Source organism: Pinus tabuliformis, chromosome J (genome assembly GCF_031772625.1).
Source record: "Pinus tabuliformis cultivar Carrire ecotype Pingquan chromosome J, CPIR1, whole genome shotgun sequence".
NCBI lineage: Eukaryota > Viridiplantae > Streptophyta > Pinopsida > Pinales > Pinaceae > Pinus > Pinus tabuliformis.
The window spans coordinates 650,022,415-650,039,698 of record NC_142295.1 but is presented as its reverse complement, the minus strand read 5'-3'; the positions used below and the strand labels follow the sequence as shown (position 1 = coordinate 650,039,698).

At 37.4% G+C, this 17,284-nt stretch overlaps 1 protein-coding gene across 3 annotated transcripts in view; it reads right to left on the bottom strand.

Annotated features, from left to right (window-relative positions):
• Window positions 1-17,284, bottom strand: part of LOC149228591 (uncharacterized) — a 510,588-nt gene that overhangs the window by 414,010 nt on the left and 79,294 nt on the right. For all 3 annotated transcript variants that reach the window (XM_089378284.1, XM_089378285.1, XM_089378286.1), the window contains exon 8: window positions 3,204-3,258. In XM_089378284.1, coding sequence (XP_089234410.1) covers window positions 3,204-3,258 — 55 coding nt within the window. The remainder of the gene's footprint in view (window positions 1-3,203; window positions 3,259-17,284) is intronic.

Genomic DNA, 17,284 nt, shown 5'->3' with positions numbered 1-17,284 from the left:
TCATGAGTCATCAATCCTCATAGTCATCATCAAAATCAGCATCATTGTACTCATCATCATGGTCACAATTGTTATCCTTTGTTGCATCCTCTTCTCCTATATCCAAAGTGATCTCTGCATCCGCTGGTGTGGAGGATGACCCCTCTACAGTATCACCATCATCAAATGTGACAGGCTCTAACACTGGATCATTGAGATCCAAGTTGGCCAATGCCAACTTAACACTGTTGTCCAGACCCATATCATCAGGAAACACATCCCACATCTTTGTCTTTCCCTTCAACCACTCATCCCTCTACCTGTAAATAAGACGAAGGTTGGTGTGCGTATACACCACTGTCTCTGCCCTGAACTGCTCAAGCCTGCTCTTCTTGAAACTATACAAATTCTCATATGTGCTCCAATTCCTTTCGCAACAAGAGGATGAAGTCACCTAAGAGAGGAGCCTCGTGGCTAACTGTTGTCTGCAGAGGAGGGCTTGTTGCCCCATGATTTTCCCACCAAGAATAGGGCTTCTTAGCCCCCCTGTCTCTAATCAGATCATATCCTGCAAATCAACTAGTGCCAGTGGAAAACTCTGCAAAGGCATCCTCCACCTCATCAAGGGATGCTCTATCGTGAAAAACCTACCCGAATGCATCTTTCCTCCCTTGTGAGATTTCACCATCCATGTGAGGGAAACTACGGAAAGGTCCACCATTCAACCACTCATGATTGTAGTATTTTAGGTTCAATGAGTGAGCCAAAAAATGTAAAGGTATGCAATTCTTGTCCCATCTACTAACAAGAATATCCTATATAGTGGTGAAGAAGGCCTTTGATGATATCTCGTACTCGAGGCACTCTATCTGTAAAATAGTGCTCCTCATAGACTCAATCATGGAATCCCATCACTCATAAACCTATCCTCGGATGGGTTGGCCTGTATCAGCAAACCGAAGCAAAGAAATGATAAGGTCCATGATCAAAATAAGTAGATCTACCCTTCCCCCACCAAGTATCATCTAACATTGTGTCCTTTACTCTTTTAGAGGCTACTTGATTTGTCTTTCCCCAAAAAGGCCAAAACTCTAAAAAAACCATGGCCCCAAGAGTGGTCTTGACCTCCCTCAACCTCTTCAACATGATGAATGAAGAGGCAACTGTGTATCTGCAATCTTCAACAATGATAGATTGTTGTACTCCTTGTAGATAGTGAGGGCATTTGTATGATTTTGTACAAAGTTACGAATGTGTCGTGCATCCTCAATAAGTTACAAATATGGACAATGCAAGGTGTCCAAAACACTTGTGGATATTTAGCTTCCACAATCAGGCCGGCAACCTTGCAAACAGGTGCACTATCCACTGTTTTCAAGAAAAATGGACCATTCAAGGAAGACACCATGAAGTTGATGAGTGGGTGTCGTGTTGGATCTGTCCATCCATCAAAAAATGCTAACCCCAGATATTGGCCATGATGCTTTAATAGGCTCAAGCATTTTTTCCTCCTCTTTTTTTGCCTTCGTCAGCAATGTGGTTCTAAGCTTCTCTGGCCCAGGAGGCACATACCCTCATGGAGCCCCTTGAGTTAAAGCTCAGCACATCTCAATAAATAGAGGTGAGGGTGCAACATTAAAAGATATGAAGTTTTGATAGAAAAAAGGCAATGGTGAGATCAAGCTCTTCCCGTTTCTCCTTCTAAAAAGGATTGTCCATTGGACCAAGTGAAATTGCCTTTATTTTTGTTGTTTATCCCCCACAAAAACTCTCAAATGGGAATTTGTTGTTGCTATTCCTCAAGAATGGAAGAGGGTCATCATTCTTGGTTTTTTTTAATTTTGCAGCCACATTCGCCATACCTTTACACAGGCTACAATTCCACAAATTGGTAAAGCCAACAAATGACCTTTCACACGGAATATGTGTTCGTGAAAGTACTGTGGCAATAGCTGCATTTCCAACTCACATTGCCTCTTCCCTTCACCTTGTTACTTGGCCCTTGCTCCCTTGTGACATATTTTCACAAGGGATATTTGTTATCTTGAGGAGGAAGTCTTCCCTCAACATTTGACACTATTGTTGCAACCCCACTTGCAATAGAGGGAACACTTGCAATAGACCCTGATGAAATTGGGAGAGGAGGGGCATCTCCAATGGGGACATTCTTCCCCTTCTTTTTCCCCTTCCTTGTTGCCCTTGATTGAGCCATGAATGTTGTAAAAAAATAAACCAAAAATGCACAAATTTGTAAAAGAAATGCACATGCAAACTGTTGTAATAAAAATGCAAAAAAAAAGAGAGAAAATGCACTTACCTGCTGCTTGAATCTCCTTGAAAATGTTCCCACACCCTTTGCTCCCAAACACCCACAACAAACTAAACAAGTCAATGCGAAAATAGAATGTAGAAAGATGCCTTTATAATGTTGCACGGGTTCCTAATTTCCGAATTCGAATCCGAAAATCGGGACACGTCGTGTTTGATCAGGACACGATCCAGATTCGATCGTGTCTCGATCGGACACGACGTGTCCCTATTTTCGGATTCGAATCCGACCAAATCATGTCTGATTCGAATGATTCAGGACACGACGGGCCTAAGGGCCGAATCCGGTTTCATAGAGCATAAGACAAGGAAATGGTAGTGACCTATGCCCTACATAACCAAACCCTCCTTTTTTTAAGTGCAAGTGGTATGTTAGGTGAAAGGTAACGATAGAGAAAAAGAGAAAGAGAAGAGGTGACCACACCCCACCTCATCCAAAATTACTTTAAGTGTTAAGGTGATGTGTGGGATGCAAGGCACCAAGCTCTTCTGACAAGCATGTTGGGGATGACCCTACCTCACACTACCAATAGTTTCAAGGTACTTTCACAAGAACCTTCTATAATAGAAAATATCTAAGGAATAGATTCTTCAAAGACACAACAAGACTCACGATAGTTCACAAATTATCATTTTGTAACAAAATATACACATTACTATAAATAGTGTAACGACTACCCATCACTCCCTTTCAATATTTAATTATATAGTTATACATTTAATTTAAGTATGTCCCATTAAAGCTTCGAACATTACATGACAAGATCCCTACCTATATAAGAACCTTATTGACAAGCTCTTGGCAACCAAATAGAACATGCATATACTATAAGGATATTGCAATAACAATAGAAATTTGTCACTAGAAAAATGAAAGGATATGGTAAGATGCATACCAGGATTTCTTGTGGCCCAAGAATCAGGCAATACTAGCGGTGGAATAGCCTCAACCTGCATGAGAAATTAGAAAATATAGAAATCACAAGTAAGATAGTTTACCATGAGTGATTGTTTCTACCAAATTTCATTTCCATCAAATCTTTCACAATATTCCATGAAAAATTGCAACTTACAAGACTAATGCATGAAATATCTTGAAACAAAATATAAGATGGCAAGAAGTAAATTGAAAATATTAATATAATAACTTGCAAATTAGCTCAAATTACACAAGGAGAAGAAGAAGAGAACGAGATCAAAATATCAGGCATTTATTGTGTACTTAGTATATGATCACATCAAAATATGCAAAATGGGATTAACTAATAGCCTAGCAAAGGTAAAAGAAAACAAGAGTAAGAATTTAATTAATTTTTTATTAAAATAAAAATTAAATAGTAAGAATGATACCCATATTCACATGTGGATTGACTAATTGACTTAACAATATGTATCTAATGATAATGCCCTATATAAGAGGTGCACTTGGAAGCTAACAAAAGATTGGGTCTATAATTAGTTTGCAAGACATGCTAATATTCCATTGTTTTCACTAGATGAATCTCACTCGAATCTAAACCAAAGGAAAATCCTATGAAGCAAAAAAAAAATTGATGAATTCAAGATCGAGTTCAAGACCTATCATGTCTAATTATAGTGCATTGTAGGCACATTTTGATGGTCGATTGAAACTGGTCTTTCCATCCTTATCATTGATAGTTGATATCATTCATCTTCCATGTATGATTTGAATTTGATTACAATACGTTGTTGGGATTATTAGTGCCATATGTACATATTTAATATTGTTACTTGTAATTATGGCTAATGCCAAATTCTCTATCCCTTTATTGTATTACTAGGTATGGTTAAAGCCAACTTGGTCAAACTTGATATGTACACAATGCACACGGTAACCCTCTTGGGGAATGCACCCTGTTTTGTGCACCAATAAATCCCTCGTGAAGGGACATTCACCTTCTTGAGTGGACATCTCATTTCACTTGTGTATAAATTTACAATTTGAATACTAATTTGTATCATCTCATTTCGTCATCTTCTTCATCTCTCTTATAAAGTGTTTTATGTTAAATAAGACCTTAAACTGCGTTACTAGGTTCAGTCTTCATAATGACATATGTAATCATGATTTTATGTATTTGACGTAAAGAGAAAAATAAATTTATCATTTTCATTCTTGAGGCATGGGTTTCATGCTCAAGGAAAATTTATTTTTAGGTCAAGCACCCATTGTGTGCTTCTAGGGCTTGTCATTGAGTCTACAAGTGAATTAAGTCATGGTCATGTATGAAAGACCCTTTTGGGCATCTTACATATTGTAAAGAAAATTTATTTGAGTCAAAATTAGAGTCAAAGACCCTCCAAGACCTTATCAAACTAGAAGTATCAAGTCAGCCTCTATGAGAGGACTAGTCGGCCTACAAGCAATAATTCGACCAAGTGAGAGAACTATATATAAGGGAGGCCTCGACCTCATTTGACATGGAAGACAAGTAACTCTTGGAAGCACAAGAAAAGTGAAGATACTTAGAGAAGGGAAGAAGAATCGAAGGAGGAGAAAAGTGAAGTTTACAAGGATTGTTTTCGAACTATTTACCTCACACGTGTGAAGATATTTAGGGCTCCTTTCTGCTACAAGAAGACTAAATTGCTAAAGTAATCAAGAAGATTCATTTTGGTACCAACAAGACTTGTTTTGAAGGCTGAATTATCAAGAAAGAAAGTACCCCTCAGGTGAAGGAAAAAGAAGGATAATTTCTCCATGTGCGAAGCTAGGTTTTTTGTAGTAAGGCCGAAAGTTGCAGTCACAAAGTGCAGCTTCTTCAAATGTAGTTGGTTCAACTTTTATCAATTTTGTCATATATGTTGCATATCTTGTATATCTCTTTGGTCTTTTGCTTTCTCTAAAAGTTCCTTTAGTAGCTCCATGTCCTCCGAAATCTTCGAGTGTAGCTTTTAACCAATTTGTTTCGGGAATAATTACAGGTTGAATAGGCTCACTTGGTCCTTCTTCTTCTTCTTCTTGGTTTGTAGTTGTCTTATCATGATGCTCTTCTTCTTCAAATAGTGGTATATCTTCGTCATCAAAATCGATTGGAATATCCTTAGATCTTTTGTAGGCTTGATCTTCATCAAATATAACATCACTGCTCACTTCAATTTGTCTTCCTTGATGTAGATTCTATATGCTTTTCAAGAAAGACTATAACCAACGAAGATTCCTATTATGCTTGTAGAATCTAATTTCCTTGGCTTGTCTTTTGGAACATGGATGTATGCGGGACACACAAAGATTCGGAGACAGTCCACACATGGCTTCTTCCCTAATGTATTTGAGTCATCTTGTAATGTACTTGTTAAAAGAATAAATAAAAGAATTTTATTATTATTAAGGTGACTTGTTAAAGCATGGGTTTCATGCTTGGGTCACCATGTTTTAAGTCAAACTCCCATTGAGGACTTCTAGCATTTATTCTAAGTCAATAGAGTCATTGTACTTTTAAGGAGACCCTTCTTGGGCTTTTGGATCATGTAAAAAGGTTTAATATTGAGTCAAATATAATTGATGTATCCTCCACATCAAGTCGGCTTAGAAGAGATCAAGTCGGCCTAAGGACATCAATTCAACCTCCCTTGAAGCCTATAAATAGAAGCAACTTGAATTCACTTGGAGCATCTCATCTCAGGCAAGCTCGATATCTCTTAGGAAGCCCAAAAAGTGATAAGTGTGTCTAAGGAGGCCAAAGGAAGTGCGAGTTGGGTGGAGTCTAAGGAAAAGAAGAAAAACGAAATTTTGGTGCCTCTCTCTCTTTTTTTCGTGCCCTAGTTTGGGAGATCAAAGTCTTCTAAGTTTCATTGATGACGAAGCTACCTGATGTCGGAAGCTGCTACATGGTCAAAGTTGTTGGAAGAGAGCTCAAAGATCTGGGAGGCTGACTTGGTGTGGAGGAAAGGTTTGGTCTTTGTCTAGGGTGAAGAGTCTCAAAGAATACTACTGAAAGGAAGAGAATTTTGACTGGGTTTTCCCCTCGAGAGGGAGTTTTTCCCTGGAATAGTGCCTATATCTAGTGTCCATTATTTTATGTGCTTTCGCTTTGGTAATTGCTTGATGAACTAAAGAAAGAAGATATAAAGGAAACTTAATAAGAAGTCAAAAACATCACAAGTAATTATCAAGTATAAGAAAATGTTTTTGTCTTTCTGATTTTCTAACATGGTAAATAGAGCTTTGGTGAAGAAACAAGAAAAAGGCAATCTCAAGCACTTGATCAAGGAACCATTCAAAAGGATTATATCAAGGAAGGAATCTACTATATTCAAGGAAGATGTCTAACATAATCAAGGGAGAGAACAAACTTGAAGGAGCCTCAAACTACAGGTCTTGAAAAAAGAGGATTGACCTCACCCTTGAAAAGAACAAAGTACTTGACTTAGTCAAACGAAAAGTTAAGAAGCCTACAAATGACTTCAGTGATGCCGACAAAGTAAAATTCAGAAAATTAGAATTGGTGGCCATGACTCTAATGGTAGAAGGAATAAAGGACAATCTTGTCTCATTTATAGCCAACATCAAACATGCTCACAAAATGTATGAAGCCTTGTCAAAGTTATTCACTATTAAGAACATTGGTCAAGTGGCAAGCTTGAAGAATGAGCTAAGGACGACAAAGATGACTAAAAAAGATATAGTGGCCTCCTTCTTTGTGAAGATAGTAAGAATCAACGATGATCTTTTGGCCATTCATGAAATTGTTCCAAACAAAGAACTCATGATCACTGCTCTATTAGGATTGCCACCTACTTGGGGTGCATTTGTTGTAGGTCCTAACAGTTGGAAGGAAGCTCCCACTTTTGAAGAACTATGGACTGCTTGCAGTCAAGAAGAATTAAGGATCTCATTAGTTGCCAACCTTGAAGAAGTTTCAAATGCCTACACTGCTCATCACAAAGGGAATTTCAAGAAATTGAAAGGACCAAAGGGAAAGGTAGACATGTGCAAAGTAGAATGCCATCAATGACATAAGAAGGGTCACTACAGGAGTGATTGTCCCGACAATCCAAGAACCAAGAAGAGAGAAAGAGATCAAGCCAATATTGTTGAAGAAGAAGACCTAAAGAAAGCCAAAAGAATTTGATATAAGGGAGTTACACTATTAAGTTCATTGCTTCTAGTCTTAGATATTCTATTTTGTATTTTTTATGTTTAGAATTTATAGGTTTTAACATGTTTTTGGATATATTTTTCTTCTATTTTATAAGTTTTGTAGGTATCCCTTAAGCTTTGGAGGGAGCCCCCAACAGCCCCCAAAGATAAGTATCTTATTTCCTTTCAGTTTTTGGTTTCATATACTCATTTAGTTTTTTGTTATATTAAATACTAATCACTATTCTCCCTCTATTGTCTTGATTAGGAAGACATCTGCCATGACCTCAAGGAGTATGGAAGAAAGCCACCAAAGATAAGGTTTGTCAAGAAACAAAGGTATGCCTTAAATACAAAACACTAATTTCTTTATAATAAATGTTTATTCATTTGACAATCTATTACTAACATTGTTGTGTCTAGCTATAGTGAATCATATTGATTCGTCTTTTGGGTGAAGCATCACTCGATAAATCTACCCCAATCCTATTTTTAACTGATTTTATATAACCCTAGACAGGTTCTTTGGAAAACCCTAACCTAAGGGTATGCTAATGTGAATGTATGAAACCCTAAACTGCTTAGGGATATTGAAAAATGTTATTTGAAGTTTTATTGATGATGTCATGTTTGGGATTTTGGTATGATCAAGAAAACCTAACTTGTTAGGGTTGAATGATAAAGTCCCAAACCTTTGAAATATTGGTAATGTTGGGTTTGCTATGTTTTTACATTGAAACACTAACTCATTAGGATTTGGTGGAATGTGTAAGCAAGACCCTTATAATGATTTCCTTGTTATGTGTGTGTTTGTTTGATCAAACCATAGTCTAATCAAGTTTGTTGTATGTCTAACTCTTATTGATCTTTGTGAAGTTGGGTTTGACTAACACATGATATGAAATTCCTATGCATAATGATGAAGTCCTAGATGTATGAGTTGACCTATTTGTCGATAGTCACGAATCCTAGGGTTTGGAACTAAGCCCTAGTCAAAGCTTGTTTTTCTAGGATGATAGTGAAATTCTAAGGTTTTGAATTTGAACCTTAGTAGAAGTAAAAAACTTTGATGTATGATGACAATATGATGATTTGAGATTTGTGTAAGATTGTTAAAATATGAGTTTGAGTTGGGATTGAGGTTTGATTGAAAATCTAGGGTTTGCAACTAACCCTAGTGGAAGTTAGTCATGTTAATGACTAAGCTATGATTGGTTTTGATTGATTCTCTTGTATGAAATCTAGGATTTGCATGAAACCCTAGCGGAAAATCTAACATATGAATTCTGAAAGTTGTTAGATGCCTTGCAGATCTATATTTGTTTGAATTATTTCTAGGGCTTGTTATTTGTTGTAGTACGGATGTCACACCTTTGAAAGAAACATTGAAACCCTAGATGGAATGAAAGTTGTTATGAAGTAGTCTAGGGTTTATGACAAAGTCCCTAGCAAGATGTTGAAGAATATGTGTTTCTTGTTTAAGTTTGGGTATCTGATATATGTAAGGTTGAAATGCTTCCGTAATTCTGATATGGCTAACTTCATGCTTCTATAGTTTTGGTTGTACTTGCTATCTAAGTTGTGTAGGTACACAATCTTCAATATGGTGAAGATGTTCGTTGATGTGATAAGCATGATGGGGATGATGATAACTCTGATGAAATGGTTGAAAGCCACAAAAGATTCTTCGACGACGAAAATAGACGAGATCTCCCTTAGATTAAGAGGGAGTCTGTATAAAGAGATGTTCCCTGGTCGAGAGGGAGGGCATAAATTGGTTTTGATTGAAGAATGAATTTCGGAGGATGTGTTGCTCCATGGGAAGTAGGAAAGAAAAGTGTATGATTGAGGAATCTTCTGTCAAAGATTCGGTTGATAGTCCTAATATGAAAAGTTGAGAAGCAACATCAAGTTGTCTCAAAGACCCCGAAGGTTTGTATTTGATTATGTACATATGAAAGTATACTATTGATTAGGGTTGTGTTTGTAACTTTGTACAGGGGAATCTCTCGAAAGTGTTGATAGCATGTTGGGTACTGATTGGGAGAGATTGGTTATCCTTGATCTATTGGATCTAGGAGTGTTGAGGCTTTGTGAGTGAAGCATTACCTGGGAAGATATTTGGCCGACACTCTGTGTTGATGGCTAGGTCCCGAAGTTGGAAAAGGTGGTGTTGGTTGTAGAGCTTTGTTTTTGGATACACATTTGGATCTTTGGGTTGGTGGTTAGCAAGTAAGCTTGATGGTATCTAGAGAGGCTGAAAGCTTGAGTCCATCTTAGTCCCACCCGGATAGATTGCCCTGGTCAGGAATCTAGTCTGTGGCATTGTGGTGCCTAAATTGTTGAGAGAACAATGGATAGATTCCCTGGTCAAAATCGAGTCTGTGGCATTGGGGTGCCTTAAGTTCTTCATTGTTCATATAGTTGAGATCTTCCTTGTACTTGTATATGATGAATACCTCCCTAGTTAAGAGGGAGTGTTGGAAAATGTAACTAGGTTCGATCTTCATTAAATGTATTTGGGTCATCTTGTAATGCACTTGTCAAAAGAATAAAGAAAAGAATTTTATTTTATTATTGTGACTTATTAAAGCATGGGTTTCATGGTTGGGTCACCATGTTTTCGGTCAAAGTCCCCATTGAGGACTTCTAGGATTTATTCTGAGTCAATAGAGTCATTATAATTTTAAAGAGACCCTTCTTGGGCTTTTGAATCATGTAAAAAGGTTTATTATTGAGTCAAATATAATTTATGTATCCTCCACATCAAGTCAGCCTAGAAGAGATCATGTCATCCTAAGGACATCAATTTGACCTCCCTTGAAGCCGATAAATAGAAGTAAGTCGAATTTGTTTGGAGCATCTCATCTCAAGCAAGTTCGATATCACTTAAGAAGTCGAAGAAGTGTGAAGTGTGTCTAAGGAGGCCAAAGGAAGTGTGAAGTGTGTCTAAGGAGGCCAAAGGAAGTGCGATTTGGGTGCAGTCTATGGAGAAGAAGAAAAAAGAAATTTTGGTGCCTCTCTCTCTCTTTGTTTCGTGCCCTAGTTTAGGAGATCGAAGTCTTCCAAGTTTTGTTGTTGCCGAAAGTTGCCTGATGCTGGAAGTTTCCTGTTGCCAAAAGCTGCTACATAGTCGAAGTTGCTGGAAGAGAGGTCAAAGATCTGGGAGGCCGACTTGGCGTGGAGTGAAGGTTTGGTCTTTGTCTAGGGTGAAGAGTCTCAAAAAATACTATCGAAAGGAATAGAATTTTGACTGGGTTTTCCCCTCGAGCGGGGGTCTTGCCCTAGCATGGTTCCTATATCTGGTGTCCATTGTTTTATGTGCTTTCGCTTTGGTAAGTGCTTGATGAATTAAAGAAAGAAGATATAAAGAAAACTTAATAAGAAGTCAAGAACATCACAAGTAATTATCAAGTATAAGAAAATATTTTTGCCTTTATGATTTTCTAACATTGAGATGGTAGAGCCATGTCTTTCTAGAATGATCATCAATCAAGGTCACATAATAAAGATGGCCTCCAAGAGATTTGTTTGACATTGGCCCACACATGTCAGAATGAAAGAGGTCTAATATTTCATTAGACCTTGTGTCACTACTTGTAAAAGGTTTCCTTGTATTCTTTCCCAAAGCACATCCCTTACATACTCCTTCATGATCTTCCTTGATGGTAGGGATGCCCTTTACCATTTGAATAAGTGAGGGAATTATCTTGTAATCAATATGCCCATATCTTCTATGCCATAGTCTGATAGGATTGATCTCCAAGTGAACTAGGGCTTGAGGAGATGGTGTTAGAACTTTATATAGCCTTCCTTCACAAACTCCAATAACTTATGCCTTATCAATGTTTGAATCCTTTCCCCAAACAAGAACTTTACAATCTACAAAGGCAACCCTATCTCCTTTATCTTCTAAACAAGAAATTGAAAGTAAATTCTTTTTCAAACCTGGGACATAGAGTATATTGTTGAGGTGTAGCTTTGCTCCATTTTCTAGCTTCAATGATGTAGATCCAAGGCCCTTGACTGCATAATTGTTGCTGTCTCTTAGCTCCACTGCATGAGATGATGGTTTCTTTGATAGAGTGTGAAGTTGTCCACTTCCTCCTGTCATTTGTCTTGATGCTCCACTATCAATGAGCCATGCATTGTCATCATCAAGAGTACCTGTAAGTGCCGCTAAGAATCCTTTACTCTTGACATTCCTAGATAGGTTGTAGATGATCCTTCCAATCCAGCTTCATGCAATTCTTATGATATTGAATCTCATCTTCAAGTAACTTTCCATAGAGGGAGTAACCTTTAAGCCAACAAAGTGATCTCTTGATATTGTGGTGAGAAATCAATGCTAGTAGGATCTAGGGTTTGATTCCTCTTTCTTGATAATTACTTGCGAATTATGTTGGCTTCTTTTACTTCTTAATTAGTTTATCTTTCATCAAGCAATTACCAAATTATATGCGTATGAAGATAACAAGAATAAGAGACACAAAACCAGGGCAAAACCCAGTCACAAACTCTTCCTTCAGTAGATCCAAATCAAGATAAGACACTTCGAGACTTATTAGATCTAGACAAAGACCTCCTCCAGCCACCAAGTCAGCCCTTCCCTTCAATAGATAAACCCTGACAAAATCTTCAAGTGACAGCTCCCCAGTAGCGGCTTCAGTCCAGAATTTAGGCTCCCCAGTAGCGGCTTCAGTCCAGAATTTAGGCCCCCCAGCAGCAGAATTTCGACCCTAGCGACAAAATTTCGGACTTGCAGTAGATACAGAATTTTCGGCCCCAGCAACTGCCCAGAAACTTCACACATGTGAGAGATAGATAGCCCAAAAACTCGAATTAGGTCTTCCCAGCAAACTTTGTCCTCTTCCAGCTACTCTAGACTCTTTTTATTCCTCTCTTGCTTGAAGATCGAACTTGTTGAGTGAATGTGACAAATAGGTCAAATTGCCACTCCTTATATAGCCTTTTTGTAGGGTTGAATTGCCCTAATGTAGGTCAACTTCTTGGGGACAAAGTCGACTTAGTGTGGAGGTGACAAATTATCTTTTTAACTCAAAAAAAAATTACATGATACAAAAGCCCAAGAAGGGTCTAATAAAAATGACAATGACTCTAATGACTCAAGACAAAACTTAGAAGCCTTCAATGGAGGCTTTGGCCTAGAAAACTTTGACCCAAGAATGAAACCCATGCTTTAATAAGTCATTTCCTTTAATAATAAGTTTTCTTTTTGACAAGTACAATTATGAAGACCGAAGCTAGTTACATTATTCAACAAGGGAATGGTACATTACTCTTCCCAAAGGATGCATTGACAACTTCGACCAATTTGAAGATATGTTTATGAGAAGATGGTCATCTGATTCACAAGGGACTTTCAACATTGAGAAATTTTACAAGATAAGTAGGGGAAGGGAGGACATCAAAGAATTCATCCAAAAGTTTGATAGGGTAGTTAGGGATATCCCCGACCATTTGAGGCCCCGTTATGCTAGTATACTTGATAAATTCATCAAGGTAGTGGGTGGCCATCTAACATATGCATTAAGGGATAAGAAACCCAAGACCTTAGATGATGCTAAAGAAATGGTCATGGAACTTGAACAAAACCTTCCAATTTCCAAAATGGATGTAGATGAACACCATAAGGCTAAGGTTGAAGTCAAAAAGGGAAAATCCAAAGATCAAAATCAAGAAACCCTTCTACTTCTTCTTAAGAAAAGGGAAAAGCTCAGCGAAGAAATGAATTCACGAGATAGGCTCTACATGAACAAGCTCACCGCCTTGGAAAGGGCCCAAAAATCAAGTTATATCCCAAAAGGGAAACCTTTCCCTAGGAAGCAAAATGAGGAGGATAAGCCAAGCTCATCTCAAGTTCCCAATACTTTGGCTCCAACAAACGTTGTGGAGCAAGATTCATCCTATGAAGATGAACAACGTGATGAGGATGAGAGTGATGATGAAGAAGTTAACGAGCAGGCTAATATAGTGGAATCTAAAGCCTTTAACATTTTGCTTGGACGTTCATATACTCAACCTCCCATTAGTGAGGTCACCATCAAAGAAAAGGAAAGGGAACCAATTCTCAACGCCGATGATAGTGGAAGATTCAAAGGGGTCCAATATTCACGAAAGGACAACAACGAAAACCCCACAAGCTTCAAGGAAACCAATAAGAATAGCCTAATTTTTAAGTAAGTCCCTCACAAAGAACCTCTCCTTAAAGATCCCCTAAGAAGGATGCACCGAAGAAAGTTAATCCCAAAAAGGAGCCTCAAAAGAAAGATCCCACCAAAAGGGATAATGGTAAAGAGGTTGAAATTGATATCGATTTAGAGACTATTATAGGGCAGATGATCGTGCAAGTTCTATTGAAAGAAATTGTGAAGCTTCCTTGGTAACAATGGCAAGTTAAGAAATCCTTGGGGTTTGAAAAGGAGGATCTACCCATAGCATTACAAAACATCCATATTCCTGATCTAAACCTAGGACACAAGCCATTCTTACTCACCTTAGTCGTTAATGACCTTCTATTACATAATTGCATGTTGGACTCACGAGCTTCCGCAAACATCATGCCATTAAAGGTCATAAAGCAATTCGGTCTTAACATCACTCGGACGTATAAACTTGTGTGTAGTTTTAACTCCAAACCCATTGAAGTGGAAGGCCTCATAAGAGATTTTAATGTTTCTTTGGCTATGAACCCCAATATATCATTGCTTAAGGATGTTGTCGTCATAGATATCCTTGATGTTTGGGGGATGTTGTTATCAAGGAAATGGGGACCACTGCTTCTGGTCAACTTCAAATGGAGTTATCATATGTCACCATTCCGCCATCTGATGGGACCCCTTTCATTCTTTATAGAGACCCTATCTACCCTACTCATGTGATCAAGCCGAGGCCAATCCAATATTACAAGAAACATGAGATTGAGAAGCCTTCTCTCATTCTCCCTTCACAAGAATTCCATATTCACAAGCGACCAAATCACAAAGCAAACAAAAAGTGAAAGCCTAAAATGGAACACAAGTTTGGGGACGTGGTCTTAGTAAATAAAAGCCCAATACCCATCTAGATTCACAGGAAATTCAGGGAAGATTATTACCACATTGCCAAACTTAACGACGAACTTTGGTTGCAACCAGTCAAGTTGAGTCGTATCACCCATTTCCTTCACACTTGACATTGTATTATATGCATGTTAGTGTAGGATGCATTGCATGCTGATTTTCTCATTGTAACTTACATCATATGATATTTTCATAATAGATTAGTTGCATTTAGATTAAATTTGCATTTTAATTTCCTATCGATTTTATGGCCTAATGCTAAGCATGGGTAGTCATAAGACGCCGCAAAAACATGTTTCTCCATGTGCTTGGTCTTTGATATGTGCAAGTAACAGGTTTGCGGTACCAAGAGATTGTTGGTGTTCCCATGACCTCCCATTCGAGTAGTTGTGCGCACCTCTCCGAGAGCTCATGTCCCAGTTGGAGCTAGATGTTACCCACCACCTGTGGGTAGTGTATATAGGAGAAATTGTTTCTCTTATATGGTCCTCAGCTCGCAGCTAGCAACCGCTTCCAGCCACCAGATAGCTCGATGTGCCATTGTCTTCGCCACTTGAGCTAGCCATGTGGTCCCACACCCATTTGTTATGATTGTATGTTTGAAGGTGGGTCTTCTGACCTTGAAGGTATGGCTTTTCATTGGTATAGTTGAGTAATTTTCCTTCCTTGTCATGGGCATTTTTGGGCATTGATTGGTGGGGGGATTTGGCGAAAAGAGTGGGCTAGGTTTGTACTCTTGTCTCCATTGCCCAATTTGTGCTTAGCCTTGTATCCTAGTCCTGTGGGATCTCCTTTATTTGTTATCAGCTTTAGGTTTGGCACTACATGGGAAATCCTGATTTTGGCTGTGTGGTCCCGCTTTCCGATACCATATACATCACTCCCTTCCACTCATATTAGCCCCATTCATCTCTTTTTGTATTCAGGTTCACATGTGTCCACTGGGTCCACAAAGGGTTAGCTTCCCCCTCCCCTTGTCCACACATTAAGTCCTATTGCACCCATTCTTTCAACATTCCAAGGAAGCAAGATCCAAAGACTTGAAGGAATTTTTCAAAGTTCAAAATCATCAACCAGCAGTTTATTATCTCATTATAAACCTATTTTGCAAATTTGTAAATAAATGATGCTAGTAAGACCACTTTATTATGTAACAACCTAGGTAAACTATGATTTTGGCAACAAATTTCATCCTAGGAGTTTTTTCGTCTCACTGATTCATTTGTGTTTCTAAACACGGATGATTGGCAGAGCTTTTCCCTCCAGCCTTACCCCAAAGCAAGGGAGGAGTTTATCATCGATGTCTTAGATGAGCCCTAGTGTTTTAGTCGAGTCTATTGTAAAAGTGATTTGTGAATAATTTAAGCTATTTGGCTAAATTATTTTATTACAAATCACTTGGTCTACTAAATCATATTTTGTCGCAGAATTGGGTAAATATATGAGGGTCTATGACGAACGAGTATTCCCCCTTTCAGGATTGAATTTGTAAAATCTTATGTAAAAAATATTTTAGTGCATGGTCCCCCATACTTAAACACCGTGGCTAAAATATTTGAGGACAAAAGAATAATTAATCTCCACATGAGTCAATTAATTAATTTTTCTGGCAAAATAAAATTAAATCCTAAGACAGAAAATTAATTAATTTACAGTCAAAATTAAAATGTTAGAGAAATTAATTTCTCCAAGTGGAAAATTTTGTGGGTCTAAAAGAAAATAATTTTTGGAGGTCCCCCACCAAAGGAATATTGGAAATTTCAAAAAAAATTGGACTTTTGGACCTTGGTGGTTAAGTCAAAGTCAAATTTTTGAGGAAATTAGTTCAAAATAATTATTTTTGAGCTAATCAAAAATGGTTTTAATGAGACATTCGAAAATTCCTCAAAACTAAATATTTTCAACGATGGAGATTAAAAAATGATAAACTAATTATCAATGATTGAGATTATTTTGATGGGGATCAACCAAACTAGTCGTTATTTTCTACTTTGAGGATTTATATATAAATTAGAGGTTATTTTGCTTCTCAATGTAACGTTGGCTTTGTTCCATTGATTTGTTGGGAATGCTTGAAATATCATAATAAAAGACTTTGAGGTTCATTTCATGGTGTTCTTTGTTCGATGATCTGTGGTATGTGTTGGGTATGTGTTTTCCTATATTGTGCTTAAAATTTTAAAGTTTGTTTATTCATTAGATGGTGATAAGAACATTTTATTGGTAGATTTTGGGTATATCTTAGGTGATCTGATTCACAGTATATCTAACAAGCTTTCTTAAAGAAAATATGTAGTTTGTAGGTTCCCCAATGCTTGGGATCCAAGGTCACTGACTTTGGAAGAGAGTCGACCTTGTTTGGGCTCCGAGAATTTTGTTTTTCGTACTTCGTTAAGGTTGTGGGCAATACCATAACTTTCGAAACACATCTGATCTATGGTTATTATTCATCATTTAAAAAAATATTTACTCAAAAATATTTATTTCCAAGCATTGTGTATTTGTATATAACTTGTAAATAATTTTTGTAAATAAAATTTTCTAACCCTTATTTTGCAGCGATTTCGGTTTGGGGTTTTATTTTAAATTTTATGTTTTGGGGTTTTTAGCAGGCTCGTAAATATTCTTTAGATTTATTTCATTTTGTAAAAAAAATTAGATTTCAAAATTGTAAATATTTATTTGATTTAAGTTTTATTTTGTAGTTTAAATTTTTTTATTAGATTTAACTTTTAATTTGAAATTCAAATTGTACTGGTAAAGTTTTTATCCCACATTCAAAATTTGAAAA